Source organism: Podarcis liolepis (assembly GCF_965112155.1).
Source record: "Podarcis liolepis genome assembly, chromosome: 1".
Lineage (NCBI taxonomy): Eukaryota > Metazoa > Chordata > Lepidosauria > Squamata > Lacertidae > Podarcis > Podarcis liolepis.
In genome coordinates, this window is record NC_139554.1 from 79,616,027 (window position 1) to 79,637,273 (window position 21,247).

The following is a 21,247-nucleotide window of genomic DNA, read 5'->3' on the forward strand; positions in this document are numbered from 1 at the left end:
TCTTCTGATAAGATAACCTGTTCTTCATTCCACCTTTTCAATTTTTTACTTTTTCAGGTTCTTTAAAAATAGTAACAAGGCCTTGCACAGAATGCAATAATGACTGTCAAAAATTGTCAAGTGGAACTTATGTAGATAATAATGTCCTTTGGGAAATGCCTCAGAGCCTCATCTATCATGGTATCAGCAGCTTGATTCTATCTAGCTTGGGCCATTAGACTTAGGAGTTTCCTTTAAATTATAAACTGGCATTCAGAGATCTGAACCTATAATTCCTCACTCTCAGCATGACATATTAACTACTATACCACGTAGACTCTTCCTAGCAGTTCAGTAAGTTAAATATAGGCCAAATGATTTTCACTCATCCTTGCCAATTTCAGCTGGCAATCTGTACTCTCGTCTTCCCATCACAGAGACAAAAACTGCCTTGGAAGTGCATCATTTATTAATATAAACAAGAAAAAAAGGACTCAACATTTAAAACAGAAATACACTTCTTGAACAAAAACACCACACATCCATGAGATCTAGAAAACATCATATCTTTAAAGCATATGGTACATTTCTGCCACCTGGGAATGGTGGAGAGTTCCACACTGCAGAACTGGTGCGTTTGAAGTAACGCGGCTTGCTCTTCTTGAATATTTCTTCTAGTTTAGGGCTCTTCACAACTCCAAAGAGGGCAGTGGTGTCAAGTGGTTTGTAATACTGATGTATGATTGCCTGGCTTAGTAGATTTCCTAAGGGAAAGAAGAACAGCGTACAGTCAGTTGAAGCCAATTAACCAAGTTTTATGTGTCATTAATAATGCTCATGAAGAACTCGACTCAAAGATAGTAGATTGCAACCAATGAACCTAAGAGCCTGCTGGATCAGGCCAATGTTAATAAACACTCAAGTACTTGAGCATAAACATTAAGTAGACAGCATTGCAAGCTTGGTCAGACTAAAGGTTCGTCTATCCCAGCATCCAGTGGCCAGGTAAATGCCTCTTCCTCCTTTAAACCTAGTATTCAGGGGCATGCTGCTTCTGAACACACAAGTTCCATTCAGCTATCATGACTAATAGCAGCAGATAGACAAATTCATGGAGGAAAAGCTAGTGGTCTTCGCACCTTCACCATCACACCTTGAAGCAGCCCATTCCATACAGCAATATAAGGAAAGATCAACTATAAAGGATTCAAACAAACCAGTAGCCCAAGCAGGTATGGGCTTGCGGGGTTGACTCTCATCATCTGTTGAATCATCACTGTTCAAATCCATTCCATAATTATTCACATCAATCTTGGGCTGTTTAGGGCCTTGTGGTGTCATCGGGTAGGAATTACAGTTGGTAGAGTTCTGGAAAGAAGATGAGGGGAGAGCTAAGTCACTGGGTATCGAACCAGATTTTGCTGGCAAAGTTACAATCACGGAATTGTAGAGTTGGAAGGACCCACAAGGGTCATCTAGTCCAAACCCCTGCAATGCAGGAATCTTTTGCTCAACATGGAGCTTGAACCCACAACCTTGAGATTAAGAGTCTCATGCTTTACCAACTTAGTGTTGTTGCTCTGCTCTATAATCTCAATACAGCCTTTTAGGAAAGAACTTATTCTATCAGAAGAGCATGATGAATCACCACCACCTGACAAACTACGAGTCAATATGGCTAACTTCACCCAGCAGCATGCCCCCCTCAATCAAAACACACTGCAACCAATCAACTGCAACCAATCATGCCCTAGGCCCTCTGATCTCTCTCTCTCGAACAGCAACAAATCTCTTTTCAAAGTTAAAGAAGCACAACTTTTCTGACAATGGCCACATCATTATTTTTTAAAGGCCCCTTCTTTTATACAGTACAGCTTTCTCCGTTGAGATAACCAGCTGTCAACCAGCAAGAAGCTGACGGTCCAAAGCAAAAATTCCAAATTCCAGTTAGCGTTAACCGTTTATTTAAAAGTATATGATTTTGGCATGCTGCCCTTTTCAGGGTTTAAGATATATTGCTCCATTTAATGTAGCTGTTCACTTAAGAGCAGCCTTCCCCAATCTTGTGCCCTCCAGGTGTTTCGACTACAACTCCTACCATGGCAGCTGCAGTCAATCTAGTGCTCCAGGTTGCAGAAGGCAGACTTGGAAATAATTGGGTCAGAACAACATGTGTGGGACTTTATGTTCAAAGCCTTTATTAAGTGGCCTCAAGGCACACTGAAGGTAATGTGCTTCTGTGGGCAAGCCTGTGCATTGCAGTACATGCTCTCTCATAGAGAAAGTCAATAGGGCCATCATTACTCCTTTCAACGCCTGATCTGTGGTTTGTAGCTCACCTCGATAACCACTGTTGTATTCAGTTGTTTGCTGGAAGCCTTGGCCTCAGCTTCAGAAGCAGCTTTCTCTCGCTTCTCTTCTTGTTGCCGCTGTTCCTGCTAAAACACAAAAAGGCCACACAGTGCTGTTGATAGGTCACTGCTCCCACCCTACACTTGATGACACAGTGCACTCCAGGAAGAAGCATACAGGGTCTGCCAATTTAAATTTCCCCTAAAGCAACCGGATCCAGATTTGGGGAGCTGAAAACATACCTTTTAGTATAAGGAATATATTCATGTGATAGAAACATGAGAGCCACTTACCAATTTCCTCTCCTTTTCCTCTAACTCTTTTCTGAGTCGCTCCTTCTCTTTGGCTGCTGCTAAAACCTCTTTATGCAGCCGAGCAGCCTTCTCCTTCTCTTTCTGTTCATGCTCCCTTGCAGACAAAAGACACTTCATTACCATCCAAAGAAAGAAGGGGATCATGACCTTAAGCATGACCTGTACACCCAGCATTAGCTTGAGCAGCACTCCCAACAGCCTGTGGCATACACCTTGGGGCTCACATCATTCCCCCCTCACAGCTTCATCCACAGCCATATTTTTTAGATTGGTGAAAAGAACACCTACCCTTTCCTGGGGTGGGCGACTGTTGCAGCCTGGCCCAGCTCCCTGGGGGTGGGAGAGCAGCCCCATCCTCCCTTTGGTGCTAGCTGCTGGCTTCAGCTATGACTGGCCGCGGGGGATGATGGGACCGTCTTTCATTTTTTAAAATTTAAACTGGCCAGTATTAGCCTTTGAAGGGGGCAGGGCACCAGCGGCAGACCAGGAGGAGCAGGTCTTCCCTCTGCCCTATATGGACTGGCTGTGCTGAGTGACTGGAAGCCTTCTCAAGTGGGTTGCTCAGTCATTCTGTTCTTACCGCTGTGCTTGGAGCCTCTCCTGTTCTCGCCTCTTCTCTAGTTCTCTCTCAGCACACAGCTTTTTCTCCCTTTCTAGTTCCAACTGATGCTGCTCTGCGATCTTTCTAGCCTTTTCTTGTTCCTCTTCTTCCCTTTTTTTCTGCATTTGCTCCTTGTGCCTTCGCTCTTCCTCCTGAAAAGATAAACGCAGCAGCCTAGTGCTATTGCACTCATGCCCTGCTTTGGGACTAATAATAATTTTTAAAAAATAAATTTATTATTTATACCCCACCTATCTGGCTGGCCACTGGGACGAAAGGATACTGGATTAGACAGGCCTTTGATCTGACCCAGCAGAGCCCTCCTTATAAAACAAAAAACTTTTGCCAACTCGTCTTAGTATAATGACCTAAAGAGCTGTAATGAAGTCATATAGATTATGCATAAACATCTGCATGGCATGAATCAAATCCTCAACTCCACCTGGGACAACTACCCTGAAGTATTCAGTTGCTATTCACCTATGTTTCATAGGTGAATAGCAACAGTGAATACTACAGGCAAGACAAACTTATAAATTAGACTTAGATTTCTAGTAAAGTTTCCCCTTCAAGTTGTCAACCTCTGAAGCTTGATGAAGAGGCAGACATTATTATTTTTTAAAAAGATCCTTAACTGGAGCTATATACTATGCTAAAGTAGCAATTACCTTAAAAATCACTACAGATTCGGTGACCATGAAAGACATAGAAATACTTGAAAGCGTAGCCTCTTCAAGTCCTGCAGCTACATGGCTTTGAATTTAGCCTTAACAGGGGTGTGCCTACTGTCCTACATGGCCAGCCACCCCCACACCCCTGCCCTTACCAGCTGCAGAGCTCTTTTTTTACGGGCATCTTCTTCTTGTTTCCGCCGGGCTTCAAGTTCTTCCAACTTCTTGGCAGCTACCTTCTTCTTAACTTTGTCCTCTGCCAGTTTTTCCTCACGCACCTACAATAGGTTGTGTATATCTTGCCATTATACGGGTCATGTTTCTTTTAAAAACAAGATAAGCCTAACACAGTAATGTAAGAGATATGTCCTTTATAACATACCAAACACTCTAAACCCTTCACTGTTTTAACAAGACAAACACACGGAGGGAGGGACTTGTTGGGTTGATAAGACTATCAGCACAATCCTAACCAGGTCTACTCAGAAACTAAGTCCTACTGAATACAATGGGGCATATTCCCCTGATGAGAGTGGTTAGGATTTCCAAATAGATAATTAAACTCTGAAGAACACATGTTTCCAAAATGCTCTCTGGCCATATTCATGTTCACCTTCTCATTTTTCTCCTCATGCTGAGCAAGCTTTTGCTCAAGCCGCCTTCTCTTCTCTTCTTCCATCTGCTCTACCCGTTCCCGAGCCTGCAACACCTTGCGAAGGCGATCTTCGCGCTTCCTGATGGCACACAGGAGTTCAGTTAGAAAAAGCTCCAAGGCAAAACTAGGAAAGGAGGAACTGGAAGGATGTCTATGTATGCATACCGCTTTATCTCCTCCAGCCGCTGCTTTTTCCCCTCCTCCAGTTTCTGCCTCCTTAGTTGTTCTGCTTCCTCCCTCTTTCTTTGGGACTCTAACCGTTCTCTTTCCTTTTGCTAGGTAGGGAAGGAAGTTCATTAGCACACATGAATAGAATGATGTGTCTGTTAACAGTTACTGTAATATGGAAACCCACCCCCGGTAGAAGACAGGCAACAGAACTGGAAGGAACTATTCTCTCCACTGTGGCAAATGTTCCTAACAGTGAAAACATCCTTTGTAGTGAAAGTGTAGTAGCTACAAAAAGAGAGCACAAATTTAGCCACCAATTTCCCCCAAGAGCAAGATAGGCAAGAACTGCTCAATCCCTCACAATGCCTGTTCTACATTCCTTCCCTCCCCCCCCCCCAGCTAAATCACAGCAAACAGTTAGTGATTAGACAACACTCTCTATAGTACTTGAATGCATTGTTAAACCTAGAGCATGCATCTTTTACTTATTTCAGAAAGGCTTTGATGCACCTTATGGTGGATTGGGTAGGAAGAATCACATAGCAACAACACGCTGGTAATTTCTGTCTACCTTCTTGAAGTATTGCACCCTACACTTCCTGATACACATGCAGTCTAGAAATGCCCAGAGCTCAGACAAGCCATCAAGTGATTTGACAGGTAGATCCAGCACAAGACAGGGCTCCTTTGCCTTCAGTTACATAGAAGCAGATGCTATTTCCACTATCACCATCACACAATATTGACAGAAGCAACACACCTGCAAAAAATCTTTCATTTTGGGTACTTCTGTCAATATCCATGCATGAAAAGAACTTGTAAGGAGTATAAAAATGCAGCAGCCAATATGATTGGGCTAGCTCATGGTAAAAATAAAAAAAAGGTTTTATCTACTGCCTTAGATGAAAAAACGAAGCTGATAGGTAACCTTAGCTTTTTAATCTGCCCAAATTAAGCTATGTAGTTACTTTCTAACAAACGTAAGGAAGGAGGAAAATAAGCATCCCTGTTTAGAAGGAAGTCTTCCTGAATTCAATGATCATACCATGTAAGTGTGCATAATGGAAGTGAAAAAGCTCTGGACCACCAGAGCCAAGGCCAAATCCACCAATGCAAACTGAACCAAGACCTTAAGAATGCATCTAGTTTCTTTTTTGCACTTTATTCTAAACTTAAAATAATTAAACAGAAAAAATGTTGACATTCAAGAGAAGAAATGGCAGTTATTGATTATTGTGTTTTGAAATGGTTGTGGCTTTCTTACTACAGGGAACAAAATAGCACAATGCTTACCCATTCTCTACTTTTTAGTAAGATTGCCCTAATAAGCACTAAATAAAATGCTAGAATTCCACCTTAAAAAGAGGAAGCAATGTTAAGTCACTATGCAGGTTAAGAATGCCATTAGATAACACACCATGTTAATGATATACAAATACAGCTACTGTGAGACCAAATGTTGTTACTTACAACAAACCCCCGCTGTACGAAGAGAAGATTGAGACATAATTAATGCCTTTGGAAGTTAGCACCCAAATTATCAGTATTTCATTGCCAACAATACAAAAGAACTAGACCACTAGTTGATATAGGATTTGCCCTATTCAACTCTCTTCACCAAATGACAGCAATCTGCCATGCTTCACCAGTCAAGCCCTGTTTAACCCAAGAAGAAGTAATGGATTTAACCAAATGGCATGCAATAAACTTATGCTAAAAGATCACTGAAAAGCTAAGCTATGGAGTGGGGATGGAGTAATTCACAACCTGAGGTCAAAGACATAAGCTGGCTAGCTCAACGCAAAGGAGAAATGTTGCTCTCATCCAATCCAATGTCAGTCCTTTCAGTCTCTTAAGCCCTCTTACTCTTACAGCTCCTCCTTCCCTTAAGCCCATGTGAAGTTTTTGTGCAATTTATTTCTTACATTTACATCCATCCTTTCATCCTAGGAACTCAAGGTGGTATACATGGATTTAAAAACAAAAACAAAACAAAACAGGACTTCACTCTACCTGGGGAGTGGCTTGGATAGGAGTGTTTTGTTTGATGAATGATTTCATGGTTGCACTTCGACTCAAAGAGCCAGGGGTCATCATGAGCACTCGGTTCTTATGCACTGTATGCAAGAATGTCTTGAAAGGACGGACAACCTGAAAAATACAGGAAGTGATCAGGCCTTGGAAGGCAAATGATGGGACCTAGTTCGCTCCCAAAGATGGAATTTTCGACTTACTTTGCTGGCAGGGCACTGCGGAGATACAGCCCTTTTCCTTGCAGGGGAGAAGTCCTCCTCTGAGTGCTGTCCTTCATCTTCCTCATAAACTGCTCTTTTATAGCTTGGCTTCCTCCTGTAAATATTAAATATTAATACAGGGCTCATTTCATAGGATGCACCAGCAGAGACGTCAACCACCTCCTTGTCTCAGAATTACCAGGGGAAGTACAGGACTCTCACTCCATTCTCTGTTGCTTAGGATCCTTTGAGGCCAGAAGAAATATAGCTGCTCAGTTAAGTATTTTAATTAACTATCCTCTCACATAGGAGCTACCCATCAACCAGCCAATGGACCTGCTCTCCTATTCTCATCATGCTTGCAGTCTTCTCTGAAAATCCTCTCTCTCCGCACAGGAGAAAAAAACTGTAAGAATACCCATCTTGTATTTTCCCTTCACTTCCTCTCTCCTTCCATTCTTCCACTGTTTAGATCCTAGCACCTTCAAACTGCATACAGGTGTCAACCAAACAGAACAATTAAGCACTTAATCATCATCTTGTTTTGCTCCATGGAGGTTTTGTCCGAAGAAAACATACCTAGCACTCTGGGGCTGCTTTTGCACCTCATCAGTCTTTTCAGAACTTCCCCCTGCATACAGAGAAAGAGAGCAATTAGTGATGGTGGAAGTGTTTCATGTAGCAAAGGCCTGAAGCCAAAGTTGTTTAGTCAACAAAGGGATGAATACTTATAGTTGTCAGGGCAGAGTTATTATTAATTATTATTATGATTATTAGACCTATACCATAGATCTCAGGGCAGTTCACACCATAAAGTTACAATATAAAAAAGGCAAAATACATAATAAAAATAAGAACAGAAACAAGCCAATACCCCCCCTACACAAAACATTTAAAAGGGAATTGGGTGGTAGTCAGCCAAAGGCCAGGTTAAGGAGAAACATTTTTCGCCTGGCACCTAAAGGTGTATAATGAAGGTGCCAGCTGTACCTCCTTGGGGAGAACATTGCACAAATGGGGAGTACAGTTCTGTAGAAAAGGACCATTCTCATGTTGTAACCTTCTGGACCTCTTATGGAGGCACACAAAGAAGGGCCTCAGAGGATGAGGGTCTAGGTAGGTTCATATGGAGACAGGCGGTCCTTGAGGTATTGCTGTTCTGAGCTGCTGAAGGCTTTATAGGTCAAAACCAGCACTTTGAATGGGGCCCAGAAACTAAATGGCAGCCAATGCCGCTGAATTCCGCATTAGCTGAAGTTTCCGAACCATCTTCAGAGGCAGTCCAGCATTGCAATAATCTAATCTAGAGGTTTACCAGAGCATAGACAACAGTAGTTAGGCTGTCCCTGTCCTGATAGGGGCACAGCTGGGCCACCAGCAGAAGCTTATGGAAGGCACTCCGCATCACTAAGGCCAACTGAGTCTCAAGAGATAGCAATGGATCCAGAAGCACCCTCAAGAGCCATACCCACTCCTTCAAAGGAAGTGTAACCCCATCAAGAGCAGGCAACTTCCTAGTCATCTGATCTAGGGAACTGCCCACTAGCAGTGTCTCAGTCTTATTTGGATTGGGTTTCAGTTTGTTGCCTCTAATCTAGTCCATTACTAAGGCAAGACAACAGTCCAGCACATCCACTACCTCTCCTGCAGATGTAAAGGAGAAGTAGAGCTGTGTGTCACCAGGATATTGCTGACAATGTACTCCAACCCTCTGGATAACTCCACTCAGTGGTTTCATGTAGATGTTGAACAGCACAGGGGATAAAACCAAACCTTGAGAAGGCTCCCCCACATTGAAGGCTCCATGGAACTGAAGAACACTCCCAAAGCAACGCCCTCTGGGAACAACCATCCAAGTAGGACCAAAACCTCTGCAAAGTGGTGCCACCCACCCGTAGCTTGGGCAGCTGCACCAAAATGATACCATGGTTGATAGCATTGAAAGCCACTGAGAAGTCAAAGAAAATTAACAGGGACAACTTTTCGCCTGACAGTGGTCCTCACACAGGGCAACCAAAGCAGTTTCTGTGCCAAAATTGGGCCTAAACCCCCAATAGATATAGAAAATAAGTTTCCTGCATAAGCGCCTGGATCTGATCCAGGAAAGAGACACAAACAACTGGTTGGTAGTTACTTAGATTTTCCAAATCCAGGGAGGATTTGTTAAGGAGTGGTTTCATCACTGCCTCCTTCAAGTAGGCAGGGACTAGCCCCCTCTCGCAAGGGGGCATTAATCACCTCCCTGACCCAGCCAGCTTTCCCCTCCCTACTAGTTTTTAACCAGCCAAGAGGGGCAAGGGTAAGAGCCCTAATGGTCACCCTGACCAATCCAAGCACCTTGTCCACATCCTCAAGCTTTACCAACTGAAACTCATACAACACAATAGGACTAGCCAGTGCTTTCCAAGTTTATACTGAACAGCAAGAGGTGAAACCTACTTTAGACTAAGCATATTGCCAATACATGATGAGATTTCATCCTTATTCAGCAAATATGCAGGAATACATTCTGTGAGTCTCTTGGGACCTGGCACCTGCCTAGCAGGCAGGCATCTTCCAACATACGCAAAACCCTTTTTCAGTTGGGCAGGAAGAGGTTGATCTGAAAGTTGGGCATATTGACATTAGTCCCTTGTCATGGTCAGATCACTTCCGGTTGAGATTTATGAGGATGGTTTAAAGGTTTCAATTTGCTGTTTATTTTTATTGTAAAGAAAGCAGGGATGGAAGATTTGGGGAAGTCCAGTTGATTATGAAAAAAGATCCGGAAAAGTGAATTTTCTTGTATACAATCTTTTCTTTCTTTTTGTAAAACCGCTTTTGTTGTGTTATTGACGATGTATTTTGACCTTGGAAAAAAAGCAATAAAAAATATTATATATATATAAAAAAAGAGATTTATGAGGATGGTTTGGCCTTGGAAGCTGATGGATCCAGTAGGTTTCCAGGCTGCTCCGAGGGATTTTCTGGCTGATATGACGTGTGCTCCTGTCAAAGCTCTGGCTGACCTCCGGAAATCTGAATGGCTCAGGCTGTTAACATGATCACCCCTGAGCGCCACTTCATGGAGCTCGTTTGGCTCCTTAGTATACTCCAGAGCTTAGGGCAAGGAAACAAGCTGGGGGACAACTCAAACGTAAGTGGAGGAAAGATCCAGCTGAATGCCTGTCTATGTGACATAGCCAAGTTTGCTATGAATTTTTATAGGACCCTTCCTTTCCAAGACCTCATGGCAGCATACAGTGCTTCCTCACAACAATTTTTCAATGTAGATTAGTTCAAGAGAAAACTGGCTGAAGCTCACCTCATTAACTTCATGGCCAAACTAGGATTTGAACCTGGACTTCTCAGTCAAACACTAATACACCATCTACTATACCACATTGGCCAGTCAAGTCATTATTTTTGCTTTGCTTTGAGCAACTGAGCATCTTGCAAATAATAGGCTTGTAAACTTGCCTTTCCTCAAAATACATTCTATCCAACTCAGCGTTTACCTTCTACTGCTACTTAGCCAAGGAGTATACTGACCTTTGTCATCTCCATCTTGTTCCACAGGTTTGATAACTGCTTGCATACTGGCTTTGTGAGAACGAAGGGACATGCGAGGGTTCTCATCGACCTGCAGCAAAGGCAAATTCCTTCTCAGTACAAGCCCTTCCCATAGATGTGTAATCACTAGACAACTAAGTGGGCCCTTTAACGATTTATCACAAATAATGTTAGGCAGACTAAGCCCCTTCGAGTATCTCTAAAAATGATGTTGGCACTTCAGTGAGAGCCATAGGAAAGAAGGCATTCTAGGACAGCACTCAGGTTCACTAATGTGGAATCCAACATGCACAGGCTCAAATGATGCAATCATGAACTTCAAAGGATTGACTGCAGATTAAGTCTGTGTGTGTTTAACTCTGAACATGCAGTTTCTGTCAAAACATCTCATCCAGCATGTCAGTGTTGAGCAGGTCTGGAGGCAGGACAGATGTACCCTGAAGATGCACCATGGAATGCCATCCAACTCTTCCATGCACATTACACTTCCCCCTGCTTGAGTCTGGATGGTTGCTAATCACACAGTTCTACCCAAAAATGAGTCACATAGAGTTGAGTGGGGCTTACTGCTGGGTAAATGGATTGTGGCCTTAAGCTTCTTTTAGTCTTCTTTAGAACTTACCTTCTGAGATGGTGGCTCTATCATCAGTCTAAGAGAGAAAAGGTATGCATATTTTTAATAGTAAAAACTTTGCAAATTCCTTTCATGCTCCTATCTTGCAGTATGAGTTTTAACTGGTCTTATCATTTCATTGTATCCTTAAATGCACTGAAGTAACGAAATGAAGTTATCAACCTATCAGCTGAACTCTAGCCTCAGCTCATACTAGACTACAGAAAGCCCATACAACCCCTCACTGCTGCCATGCTTTCAAAAATAGATTCACCATTTCCTTTCTTTTCTGTCTGGGTACAAGCCTAGTTATTTAATACAATTTCCACAAAAAATACATTGTGTATGTGGTGTCACTGGCAACTTGAAACCTGTGCAGAGGAGTGGCCAAGATGATAAATGGTCTGGAAACCAAGCCTTATGAGGAACAGTTAAGAGAGATGGGTATGTTCTAATGAAGGCCTTAAAGGCATCCAGGGAAAGTAACAATACTGGCATTTCTTTAGATTGCAATTCATAAATTATATGAAGAACCCTTCTTACCGATCCTGCAATGCTTCAAAATGGCATGAAGCATGTCCGGTCAGGGGAGATGTAGGTTATAAAAACATTCAAGCACTTCACTATAATGGCAGCGAAAAGCTTAGCATCCACATTTATAAGTGCTATTGGTCTGTAGAAGTCCACTTTTGTGGAATCTTTACCCAGCTTCTGAGTTTCTTAAAGCATAATGTCCATTCCTTCCTTTTGCAAGATAGAGTCTACCTCTGCTCTTTTAACAGCAGCACCTGAACCCTTTATATTAAGCGATCACGCTTTCACCAATCTATAAGTTTCTACCATAATGTGGAGGGAAGTTCAGCATATAGTGGGGGGGGGGGGGGAGAAAAGAAAGGAAAAGACAGAACTACCATGAGGGGCTGTTAATAGGGTCGAGAATAGCAAGACTTGTACTGTCAGAATAAGTACCTAGACTTTGACCAGATCTATAAATAAAACAGTGAACTCTGTAAACATAATTTGCCAAGAATACAGGCTTCAACCAGCCGGTAGTCATGGAGGCAGTGGAGAGCTGCTCCATGCAATCTAGGCTTAGGTGGGAGCAAAAGGAGGCTGTTACAATATCTCCAAGTCCTCCCTTCCTGCCACAGGACTGTCAGAATCATGGCTGTAGCAAAAAGACTTGAGTGGCCATTGAAAACTATAGTGCATGCAATGTATTGTTTGTTCTTCCCCCTTTGGTGAACCAGGGTATGTTTCATTCTCATTTGGGCAGTGTTTAGTGTTTTCTGGAAGTTGGAGCTGAAGCATTTTAAGCATATCAACCTGCTGTATGTGCTTACAATCCACGCTCTTCCTTTGTGAGGAACAATAAGCTTATGATATGCCTGCTGCTTTCAGAGCAGTTACATATACTGTACATGAAAGACTCTTCTGAGCATGGCAGAGCTAATTAATCAGATTTTATTCGTGGAATCATTATATTTTATATTCCAGATATTCCCAATGACTTTGAAGACCATCCTTGAGCCTGTAGCGCTCAAACTGTCTCTTGGAGTTTCAACTGCTCAGGAGTCTATGAGCCCACTCTAAATCCACTGGAGACAGTGAGATTCATGGTCCTGTTGATTATAAATGCATCCATACCTCCCCCTCCCTCTTTTTCAGGTAAATAATGAAGGTTAAGGTTTTTCCACCTGTTCTTCTAGCCTAAGTGCTACATAATCAGTTGTCATTTGGAGCAATTGAATTTCAGACTGGTTTTCAAGGGCTGTATTCACAGCTTCATTAGCTGTTTTGGAAATTTCTTTATGGTTCCTGATAGTGTGTCAAACCATCTTTCAAAGGGGGCTAGAGTAGTTGCCCAGTCTGAAGCTAGCTCTTGCTGGATTTAGGTTATGTAAGCATATGACTCTCTATCATCCCACATTTAGAAAGCTGAGCTCCTGCCTTTTTGTTGATGTGCCATTTCAGAGTCTGAGGCCTTGTCCAAGTCCTCAGAACAGATGTTTCCTCCCTTAAATCAAGTTTTAGCATTTTGCTTTTTGGACTTTGTAGTCCCCGGAGCATTACCTTATTGGAGCTGTAAATTGGTGTATTTTAAATCACTTTTTAAAGCCCACTTGATCTGTTTATCTTCTTGTGGTAGTTAAGCTACCATTTAGCTCCTCAGTTAGCCACGTCTCCTAAATTATCACTTTAAAAAATAATAATCTAAGATTCTAATTCCAACTCACCCAGATTCAGTAATTTCTTCAGCCACAGCAACATGACCTGAATGAGAAGAGACATGAGGTTACATCTCCAACAAAGTCAAACATTCGCAGAAGCATCCTGGCTCTTACACTGCACCTCACAATATGTAACATCATTCTGGACCTCCTTAAGCACCACTGGGGTCTACCATGGGCTAAGGGACAAGTGCTCAAATTTTAAAATCTTCAGTACTGGAAAAATAATTTGCTGTGACTGGAAAAGTTTTTGCTAACTCCGCCTGGTAAGGAGTCTGAAACACATTCTAAGACAGACACCTAACAATGGTTAATTTATACTCTAGGACTACTTTCTGTAGCATATACAGAATTGCATTAGATTCCCTACATCACAAAATTGTCAGCAAGCAATAAGCTGGATGCAGCTGCTCCTTTTGTAGCTGGAGGATGAGAGTAGGATGTTGTGATGTGCTTTGTGAGGCAGTGTATACAGATCTCCTGGTGGCCACTGTTTTTCTTTTATTTAAAATGTTTACTGTCCATTATTCACTACACATGCCAATTCGAAAGCAGGTTACAAATGAACACAAATCTACACACATCACTGGCAGGCATCCCAAACATTTTATGACCATGCCTCTTCTCATTGGAGCCTCTGGCTATGAACACATTTATGTAAGCACCTGACAGTGACTGTTCCACAGCAGCTTCATGTCTCTGGATCACTTTCCTCTGAGATACAAAGTTGATGCATCGCTCAAAACTGGCAGAAGACCTACCTTCTCAGCTGGCAACTGATGGGCAGCAAGTATGGGACATTTTGGCAGCATCCACCTATCCCCAGAACCAACTATTGCTAAGTGCCCCCAAACCTAAATGATAGCAGTAGGTTCCCCCTAGATGTACTTAAGGCCTGCACCACATGACTTAGGATAGATTTAAAAAATAGGAAGCAGGTGTTTCAAGGCAAAGTCTCACTGAGTATAGAGTAAAATTATTCCAATACATCACCTTTAATTTTAAACCTTACTTTTGCCTTGAGTTATTGGAAACTACAAAGGAAGTTATCAAGAGGGTGGAAAGAAGCCTAACCAAAATAAATAAATAAATAAATAAATAAATAAATAAATAAATAAATAAATAAATCTTAAATATTGGAAGCATTTTGCAGTTCATATCAAGCTAGCCTGCTACAAGGTAAAAACAGCAACACTTTTTTTTGTACTCTTATCTCACATTATTGAAACTTACAACTTTCATGCCTAGCAGATAATGACCGCTGGGATGTTTTCCGCTTTGACAAAGACTTCCGACTAGATCTCCGGATCATTCTTTCCCTTTTAGTACTGAGTGAGTATCTCTCAGCCATAGAGGCTCTGGAGGACTTGGAGGTCCTGCTTAGGCGGACTGAGCGACGGTTTGCTTTTGAAGTAGTGGGTGCTTGTGAGCTCTGGTTTAACTTCTGAGCAGCCTCTGATTCAGAAGCCCAGCTGTCCTCTTGGTTCTGGGCACTTGGTTCTTGGTTCTGAGTGCTGGGTTCTTTGTTTTCAGCGGCACCGGGTACTTCTGCTATTTTCATCTTGCATATTCCCCGTCCCTCTTTTATTTCGGCTTCAGGAGTTTCTTTCGCCACAAGGCAAGTTTTGGTCAAAGGTGATCTCTTTATAGGAGACCCCTCCTCAGATAATTTAAGAGTCAAATCAGCTGTATCTGTCTGCGGTAGCACTTTTTTTGCCTGCAGTTCTGCACTACGCCTCTCATTAGCACTGATTACTACTAGTGGTAACCGATCTTTGGCTAAATTGAAAGATAGTTTCTTAAGAGAAGCATCTGAGACGCTGGCAGATGAGGCAGCCCGAGATCTAGTAATACGATGACAAGGGGAGGCATTCTCTACATTAATTTCCAAGTTTTTCCGACTTCGGGTAATCCGTTTGGAAAATAACCGAGTACTCTCTCTTCTTGACAACCTGATAAAAGAAACACATTGTAAGGAAAGCAATGGGGACTAAGCTGACTGCGTGCCAAAGCTGGTAGAAATGGAGTTATAAAACCAATTTGGTGTTGCAAGGGACAATAGCGTAGCTGAACTGAAAAATCCTAGACAAACTGAGTGAGAAATGTTACATCAACAATTTACCACTTATATATCATTCAAACCTTGGGCTGATGAAATTACTGTGAATCAATATTTACTTTAAAAATCTATACCTTGTCTTTTGATTCAGGGTAACTATGTTGCTTACAACAGACAACAGACTAAGAGACTGGCTGATGGACAGGGACAGAGAGAGGGATTCCTTTCAGATTTGCAGTCCTGGGACACCTGGTAGATGGAATTAGGAAAGTCCTATCCTTGTTGTGATGTGCTTTGTGAGGTAGTGTGTGGAGATCTCCTGGCGGTAATTATTTTTAATTTTAAAAAACATTTACAATCCATCCCTCATTACAAAAGCACAAAAGGAAACATTTTAAAATCTTCAAAACATATTTAGCTAATCAAATACCGTCAACATTGCAACCCAATCTAGACATTTTCCTGAAGTAAAAACTAGGAATTTTAAACATTATCTTCCAGATTATTCCCTGCTACTTAGCCCACAAATACATTCCCTACCTCTTTGTAGCAAAGTGATCATTCTTAACAGAAGAAAAACGCTTCTTTTTCCTATGACTCTTCTGTGATGGTGTTTTTGGCATCAGCTCAGGTTCATCACTGGAGCCACTATTTTGAGATAAGAGCAGCAGTTTAAATTCTGGTCTGCCAAGTGCCTTTACCTAGGAATATTGCCAACTACTCACTGAATGGCAATTTCTTATTTCAGACCAATTCACACAATTCATGCTGTAGGATTGGAACAATCAAGGTATTGATTCCTACAGAGGTCAAGCTATTGGAGACCGAGAATGTCAACATTTCCCTCAGAAGCAATGGCTTGATGACAGGTTAAAATTGCAGATATCCCACTTTCATTCAAAGTTCATCTTTCAAGTTCTCATTTTGGTAAAGACTAGGAAAAAACATTGAAGTTCAGGATATTGTTTGCAACTTGGGATTCTTTTACCAAAGCCAGTCTGGTTTCCGACCCTGGCACAGCATCAAACTTCCTGAAACCCAGAGACTAATGACACTGAATAAGATGGTAGCCTGATACAATAAAATTCTGTACTGTACTACATCTAATGGAGTAATCACTTTGTTGTATACTCCCACATGAGAAAACACATTAATACTGTAACATACTCTCTAATAATATAGCATATGAGAATTATATGCCCTACAATTGTAGCTTTAGCTTCCAAGCATGTAATCTCGCTTTGGGGTAAAATCCCCCCAAAAGCTCAACAACTTCAATCCTAAAAAAGGTCAACAACTTTGCTCGGCCCTCACGGTGCTTCACTTCATCAAATCTTTTTGAAAAAAGTTTGTAACGTCCAACCAGAAGCATTCTCTAGAGACTGACTTGCCAGAGTAGTGTAGGCTCTGGTTATCTCCCGCTTGGACTACTGCAATATGCTCTACGTGGGGCTACCTTTGAAGGTGACTTGGAAACTACAACCAATCCAGAATGTGGCAGCTAGAATGGTGACTGGGAGTGGCTGCTGGGACCATATAACACTGGTCCTAAAGGATCTTCACTGGTTCCCAGTACGTTTCCAAGCACAATTCAAAGTGTTGGTGCTGACCTTTAAAGCCCTAAATGGCCTTGTCCCAGTATTAATAATAAAATAATAATAATAATAATAATAATAATAATAATAATAATAATTTGAATTTATATACCGCCCTATACCCAAGAGTCTCAGGGTGGTTCAGTATACCTGAAACATTTCTACCCCCATTGCTCAGCCCAGACACCAAAGTCCTCCTCCGAGGGTCTGCTGCTGGTTCCTTCACTGTGAGAAGCGAAGTTACAGGGAAACAGGCAGAGGGCCTGCTCGGTAGTGGCACCGTCCCTGTGAAATGCCCTCCCTTCAGTTGTAAAGATAAAAAAACTACACAACCTTTAGAAGACATCTGAAGGCAGCACTGTATTGGGAAGTTTTTAATATGTGATGTTTTATTATGTTTTTAGATATACTGTAAGACACCCAGATGGGTGGGCTGTAAAATAAATAAATAAAGTAAATATCTTTTCCTTTCATATTTACCGTTGCCTTGATTTAAAATTAATCTAGCATGGGTGACAAACCTAGTCTTAACCTATGGTATATACACAGCTTATGGGCTGTTGTGATTTCAATGGATTCATAGAACAAAAAACTCATGCTTTGGGGCACCATTTCTAGATCTCTTGCTCATACCTCGTAAACATCTTTTTAGCCTCTTCAATAATCTCATCCATCCACACACAGTCATTGTTGTCAATATTTTGTAGAAATTCAGCAAGTTTCTTCCTTGCACGTTCTTCCGGCATCACTGGGTTCCCCATCTTCCACATGGCTTGGCCTGCAAAAATGAAAGAGACTTCTTGCTCAAGGCACAAAAAAACAAAAATCCATTGATCTCCCCACAAATGGTAGGAAGTATATTGCAACAATGTAAAACAGCATCATGTTGCAAAACTCAAATGGTTTTTCAACCTTCTGCCCGCCTCCTGTACCTCAAGGCCACTCTACATCTTAAAAACAGAAGTGAGCAAAAGGCAGCAGGGTCTGTGGCTTTCACTACACATCTCTTGCAAAAACTTCTGTAAGTTCTCAAAGTTCTGAACCTAGCTCAAGTTTGTCATCTGAACTAGCCAGATGTTTCACTGATAATCACAGCCAGCCAATCCTTTGAAAGACTTTAGAGCTGTCTTACCCAAAATAGTAGTTGGACATTCCATTTTGGTGCCTGTAACCTTGGTTTAAAGAACCATTTGGTGCCTAGTATATATTTTTGAGTTTCTAACACTGTCTAAATCCACTTGCTTGAGTATTAAGGCCCTCACTGAACACAGAACTACTTCCGAATAAGGACACACACAATTGTAGTGCAAAGTTGTAAACTTACATACAAGATACATGCAGTAACAATCTCAGTTTTTACCTAGCATTGGTTTGTGCAAATGTCTTTTTCATAAATAATGCTTCTCCTGATGTTAATATCCAGGTGGATATTAAGCAAGCACTCAACCTATTTTTTGCACTACGCTTTTACACCTCCTTCAACGCTAGTTTTTCTTCCCCTCCCTATGGCCATTTTGCATGCTTCTCCTCCACCCACCTCCTTCCTACCATTTCCGCTTTCCCGATTTTTCCGATTCAAAAAATCACACACATACCCACAAATTTATATTTTAAATAGATAAAATCTATTCCACAGTTGAAATGGGAGCAGTTAATAGTAATCAAAGGAGAAATTCGGGTGCTACCATATTGAACTGGGGAACAGGTACCTCCCAATAAAAAGGGAGTCAGTCAGAAAAGACAGGAGTCCCCATTCTTCCTAGTCGGAATCTTATTTAGTATGCAAACTTTTTTAAAGAACAGTTTTTGATAAGCACAATCACTCTGTATGCAAATCAAAGGAATGCAAGCCTTGGCATGAAGCTGAGTGCTAGAAATGACTTGAGAGACGTTTTCTTAACAGAAAGTATGTTAATCTTCAGCAAGCCATAGGAAAATGCTACAGAATTGTTGCAAAACTACCTTACCTCAGCCTGGCAACCAACTGAGTATTCAGAATGAAGTATACTACAGGGCTTTTAAAATTCAATTCCCTCTCTCTCAGCAGCAGCCACAGACTCTTCCAAACTGCAATATGGGATGACAAACTACTTCACCTTGAATTTGCACTGACAAACTTAATTGGTTTTTTTTTAATGCAAAAACAAGCTATTTCACATTTCACAGCAGAGTAACAAGCAGCATTGACACCTGTCTTTGCTGCTACCTTTTGCTTGGAGCACACAACTTAAAATCTTTGCTTTCTCTATTTCTATGGATGATTCCAATTTCCCCAGGAAAGGGAGACTTAATAATGGTTTATACGGAAGCGACTTTTTCTAACTTCAAATTCACTCTGCCTTTTTGATATCTCCATTTTTCTCCTCCCATTCCTCCTGTTCGGGCTTGCCCTGCTAAATTCAAACCTGGCAGCCGAATATGGAAACTAAGAGACACTCTTGTTACTGAGAATGAGCTGATGGAGAGTAAATACCCCTGAACTTGTGTATGCTTACAATACCTCCCCGCAGCTTGGTCTGACCCTCAACCCACCAGCTCCCGAAGGAGTCGCCAAGCAGCCTGGCATCCCCTCGGAGTAGTTCCCAGGCTGCAGCCCTATAAAAGACCCGCTTACCCATGAGCACAGGGTGGAGCTTACTTCTGAGTAGACATATTATTATTTATTATTATTATTATTATTATTATTATTATTATTATTATTGTATTTCTATACTGCTTTATATATTTTTAGAAAATCTCAAAGCAGATAACCACTTGATGCTTCTGCCTTTGCAGCCCCCTCTGGGGAAACACCACGTCCTATAAAGAGGTTGCGCGGGGGGGGGGGGGGAGGAAAACTTCTGAAGCCCAAGGAGAGCATCCTGCAGCGAGCAGAGGAAAAAGGAGGCGGAGCACCAGCAGCAGCTACGGCCTCTTCGCGCACCAATTTGCATTCGAGCCATGCAAAAAGAATAGGTTTTGTAAGCTCCTGTCCATTCCGAAACACAAGCCCTGGTCAGTAGCACACTGGTGTTAGGCATAACGGCCATGGACGAGAGTTAGTGAGAGGGGCAGAATGGATGACGCCTGGAGGGCCGGGTAGATATGCCTGGAGGGCCGCATTTGAACACACACACCCCGCGCAAAGCTCTGTAAGGCTCCTCAGGCGCCCCTCCGCTCCAGACACCCGCCACGCCCGCCGAGACGCCACCTACACCCTCTCTCCGGCTCTCTGCCGCAGCCGGCCGAGCAACGGCCGGTGTCCCCAGGAGACCGACCTCCGAAAGCCTCCCCTCGCGCCCGCTTCCCCCCCTCCACGGCTTGTAAACTCACTTGGGCTGGGCCCCGTCGCTCCGCCGCAAGTCCCGTTTGTCCGGCCGCCGCACGAGCCGGAGAGCCCCTCACGCCAAACGAGAAAAACCGCCCAGGGTTCGGTACGTCAGGCACGCCGCCCGCTCCTATTTTCAAAGAGCGTCACCGCCGCCGCGCTCCAATGGGAAGCGCGGTTTTTCAGAGCGGTGCCTGCTATTGGCTCAGACGCGACTGGGCGAGACAGGAGGGGAAGGGCTCGGAACTCTTTCCGTCGGCTCACTGCCTGGCTTTGAGTTTCCGCTTAGTGCTGCAGGGAGGGAGGGAGAGGGCGGGCGGAGGTGAATGGCGCGTTCAAACTTAGGGGGTTTTAAACATCAGCGCGGGTAAACCGGAGGTAGCCGTTCGTGCTCGCTGCAACCTCAGGTTGTTGGCTTTTGGAGGATTTTCAGCAGAAAATAACAAAAAATGGGGCAGGTCTGGGAAGAAAGCCTTCACCGCTGCACTTTAAAAGGGCTTTAACAGCCCCGACATATTTACGTTTGCATTGGTAGGACAACGTTCTCGTTTCCTTTCCATCGCGCGTGGACACAAATGTGAGCTTACAAGAGCCCGACCTCCTTTCTTTGCTGGTCCAGCTGCCCAGTCCCAGCTCCCATAAAGTCCCAGACTTCTCCTTTGTCTCCAATAATAGCTGTGCCCTCATTCCTCCCCCGCCTCCGCATCAAAATTCAAAATTAAGCAAATGGTCCCGTCATCGAACAAAGGAATGGTCAGTCTGTACTATTTTTAAAAATGCATTCAGAGTTCGGGGCTTGACAGACGAGGAAAGAGCCCGTCTCCCTGTTCATCTCGGTCCGGCTGATGTTCAAAGGGGTGGGGATGCAACGTCCTCTTTAAGATTTAACTTACAAAGGCTGCAGCCAATAGGC

The 21,247-nt window shown here is 42.7% G+C and overlaps 1 protein-coding gene across 3 annotated transcripts; it reads right to left on the reverse strand.

Moving 5' to 3' along the window:
- Positions 1-430: 430 nt before the first annotated feature.
- INCENP (inner centromere protein) lies at positions 431-21,225 on the reverse strand. Of its 3 annotated transcripts, none has more exons than XM_083484458.1 (18): positions 20,340-21,225; positions 17,661-17,805; positions 15,973-16,080; positions 14,607-15,325; positions 13,380-13,416; positions 11,152-11,179; positions 10,509-10,599; positions 7,557-7,608; positions 6,978-7,092; positions 6,757-6,894; positions 4,738-4,847; positions 4,531-4,651; positions 4,073-4,195; positions 3,226-3,398; positions 2,625-2,739; positions 2,319-2,417; positions 1,197-1,347; positions 431-743 (listed from the first exon to the last, which is right to left on the reverse strand). In XM_083484458.1, the coding sequence occupies exons 2-18, from the start codon at positions 17,795-17,797 to the stop codon at positions 541-543; spliced, it is 2,520 nt and encodes an 839-aa protein (XP_083340584.1). In that variant the 5' UTR covers positions 17,798-17,805; positions 20,340-21,225; the 3' UTR covers positions 431-540. The 3 variants fall into 3 exon arrangements, with proteins under 3 accessions (XP_083340584.1, XP_083340582.1, XP_083340583.1); XM_083484456.1 differs by having other exon boundaries at positions 21,100-21,208; XM_083484457.1 differs by lacking the exon at positions 20,340-21,225 and adding an exon at positions 18,388-18,409.
- Between the last annotated feature and the right edge of the window lie 22 nt (positions 21,226-21,247).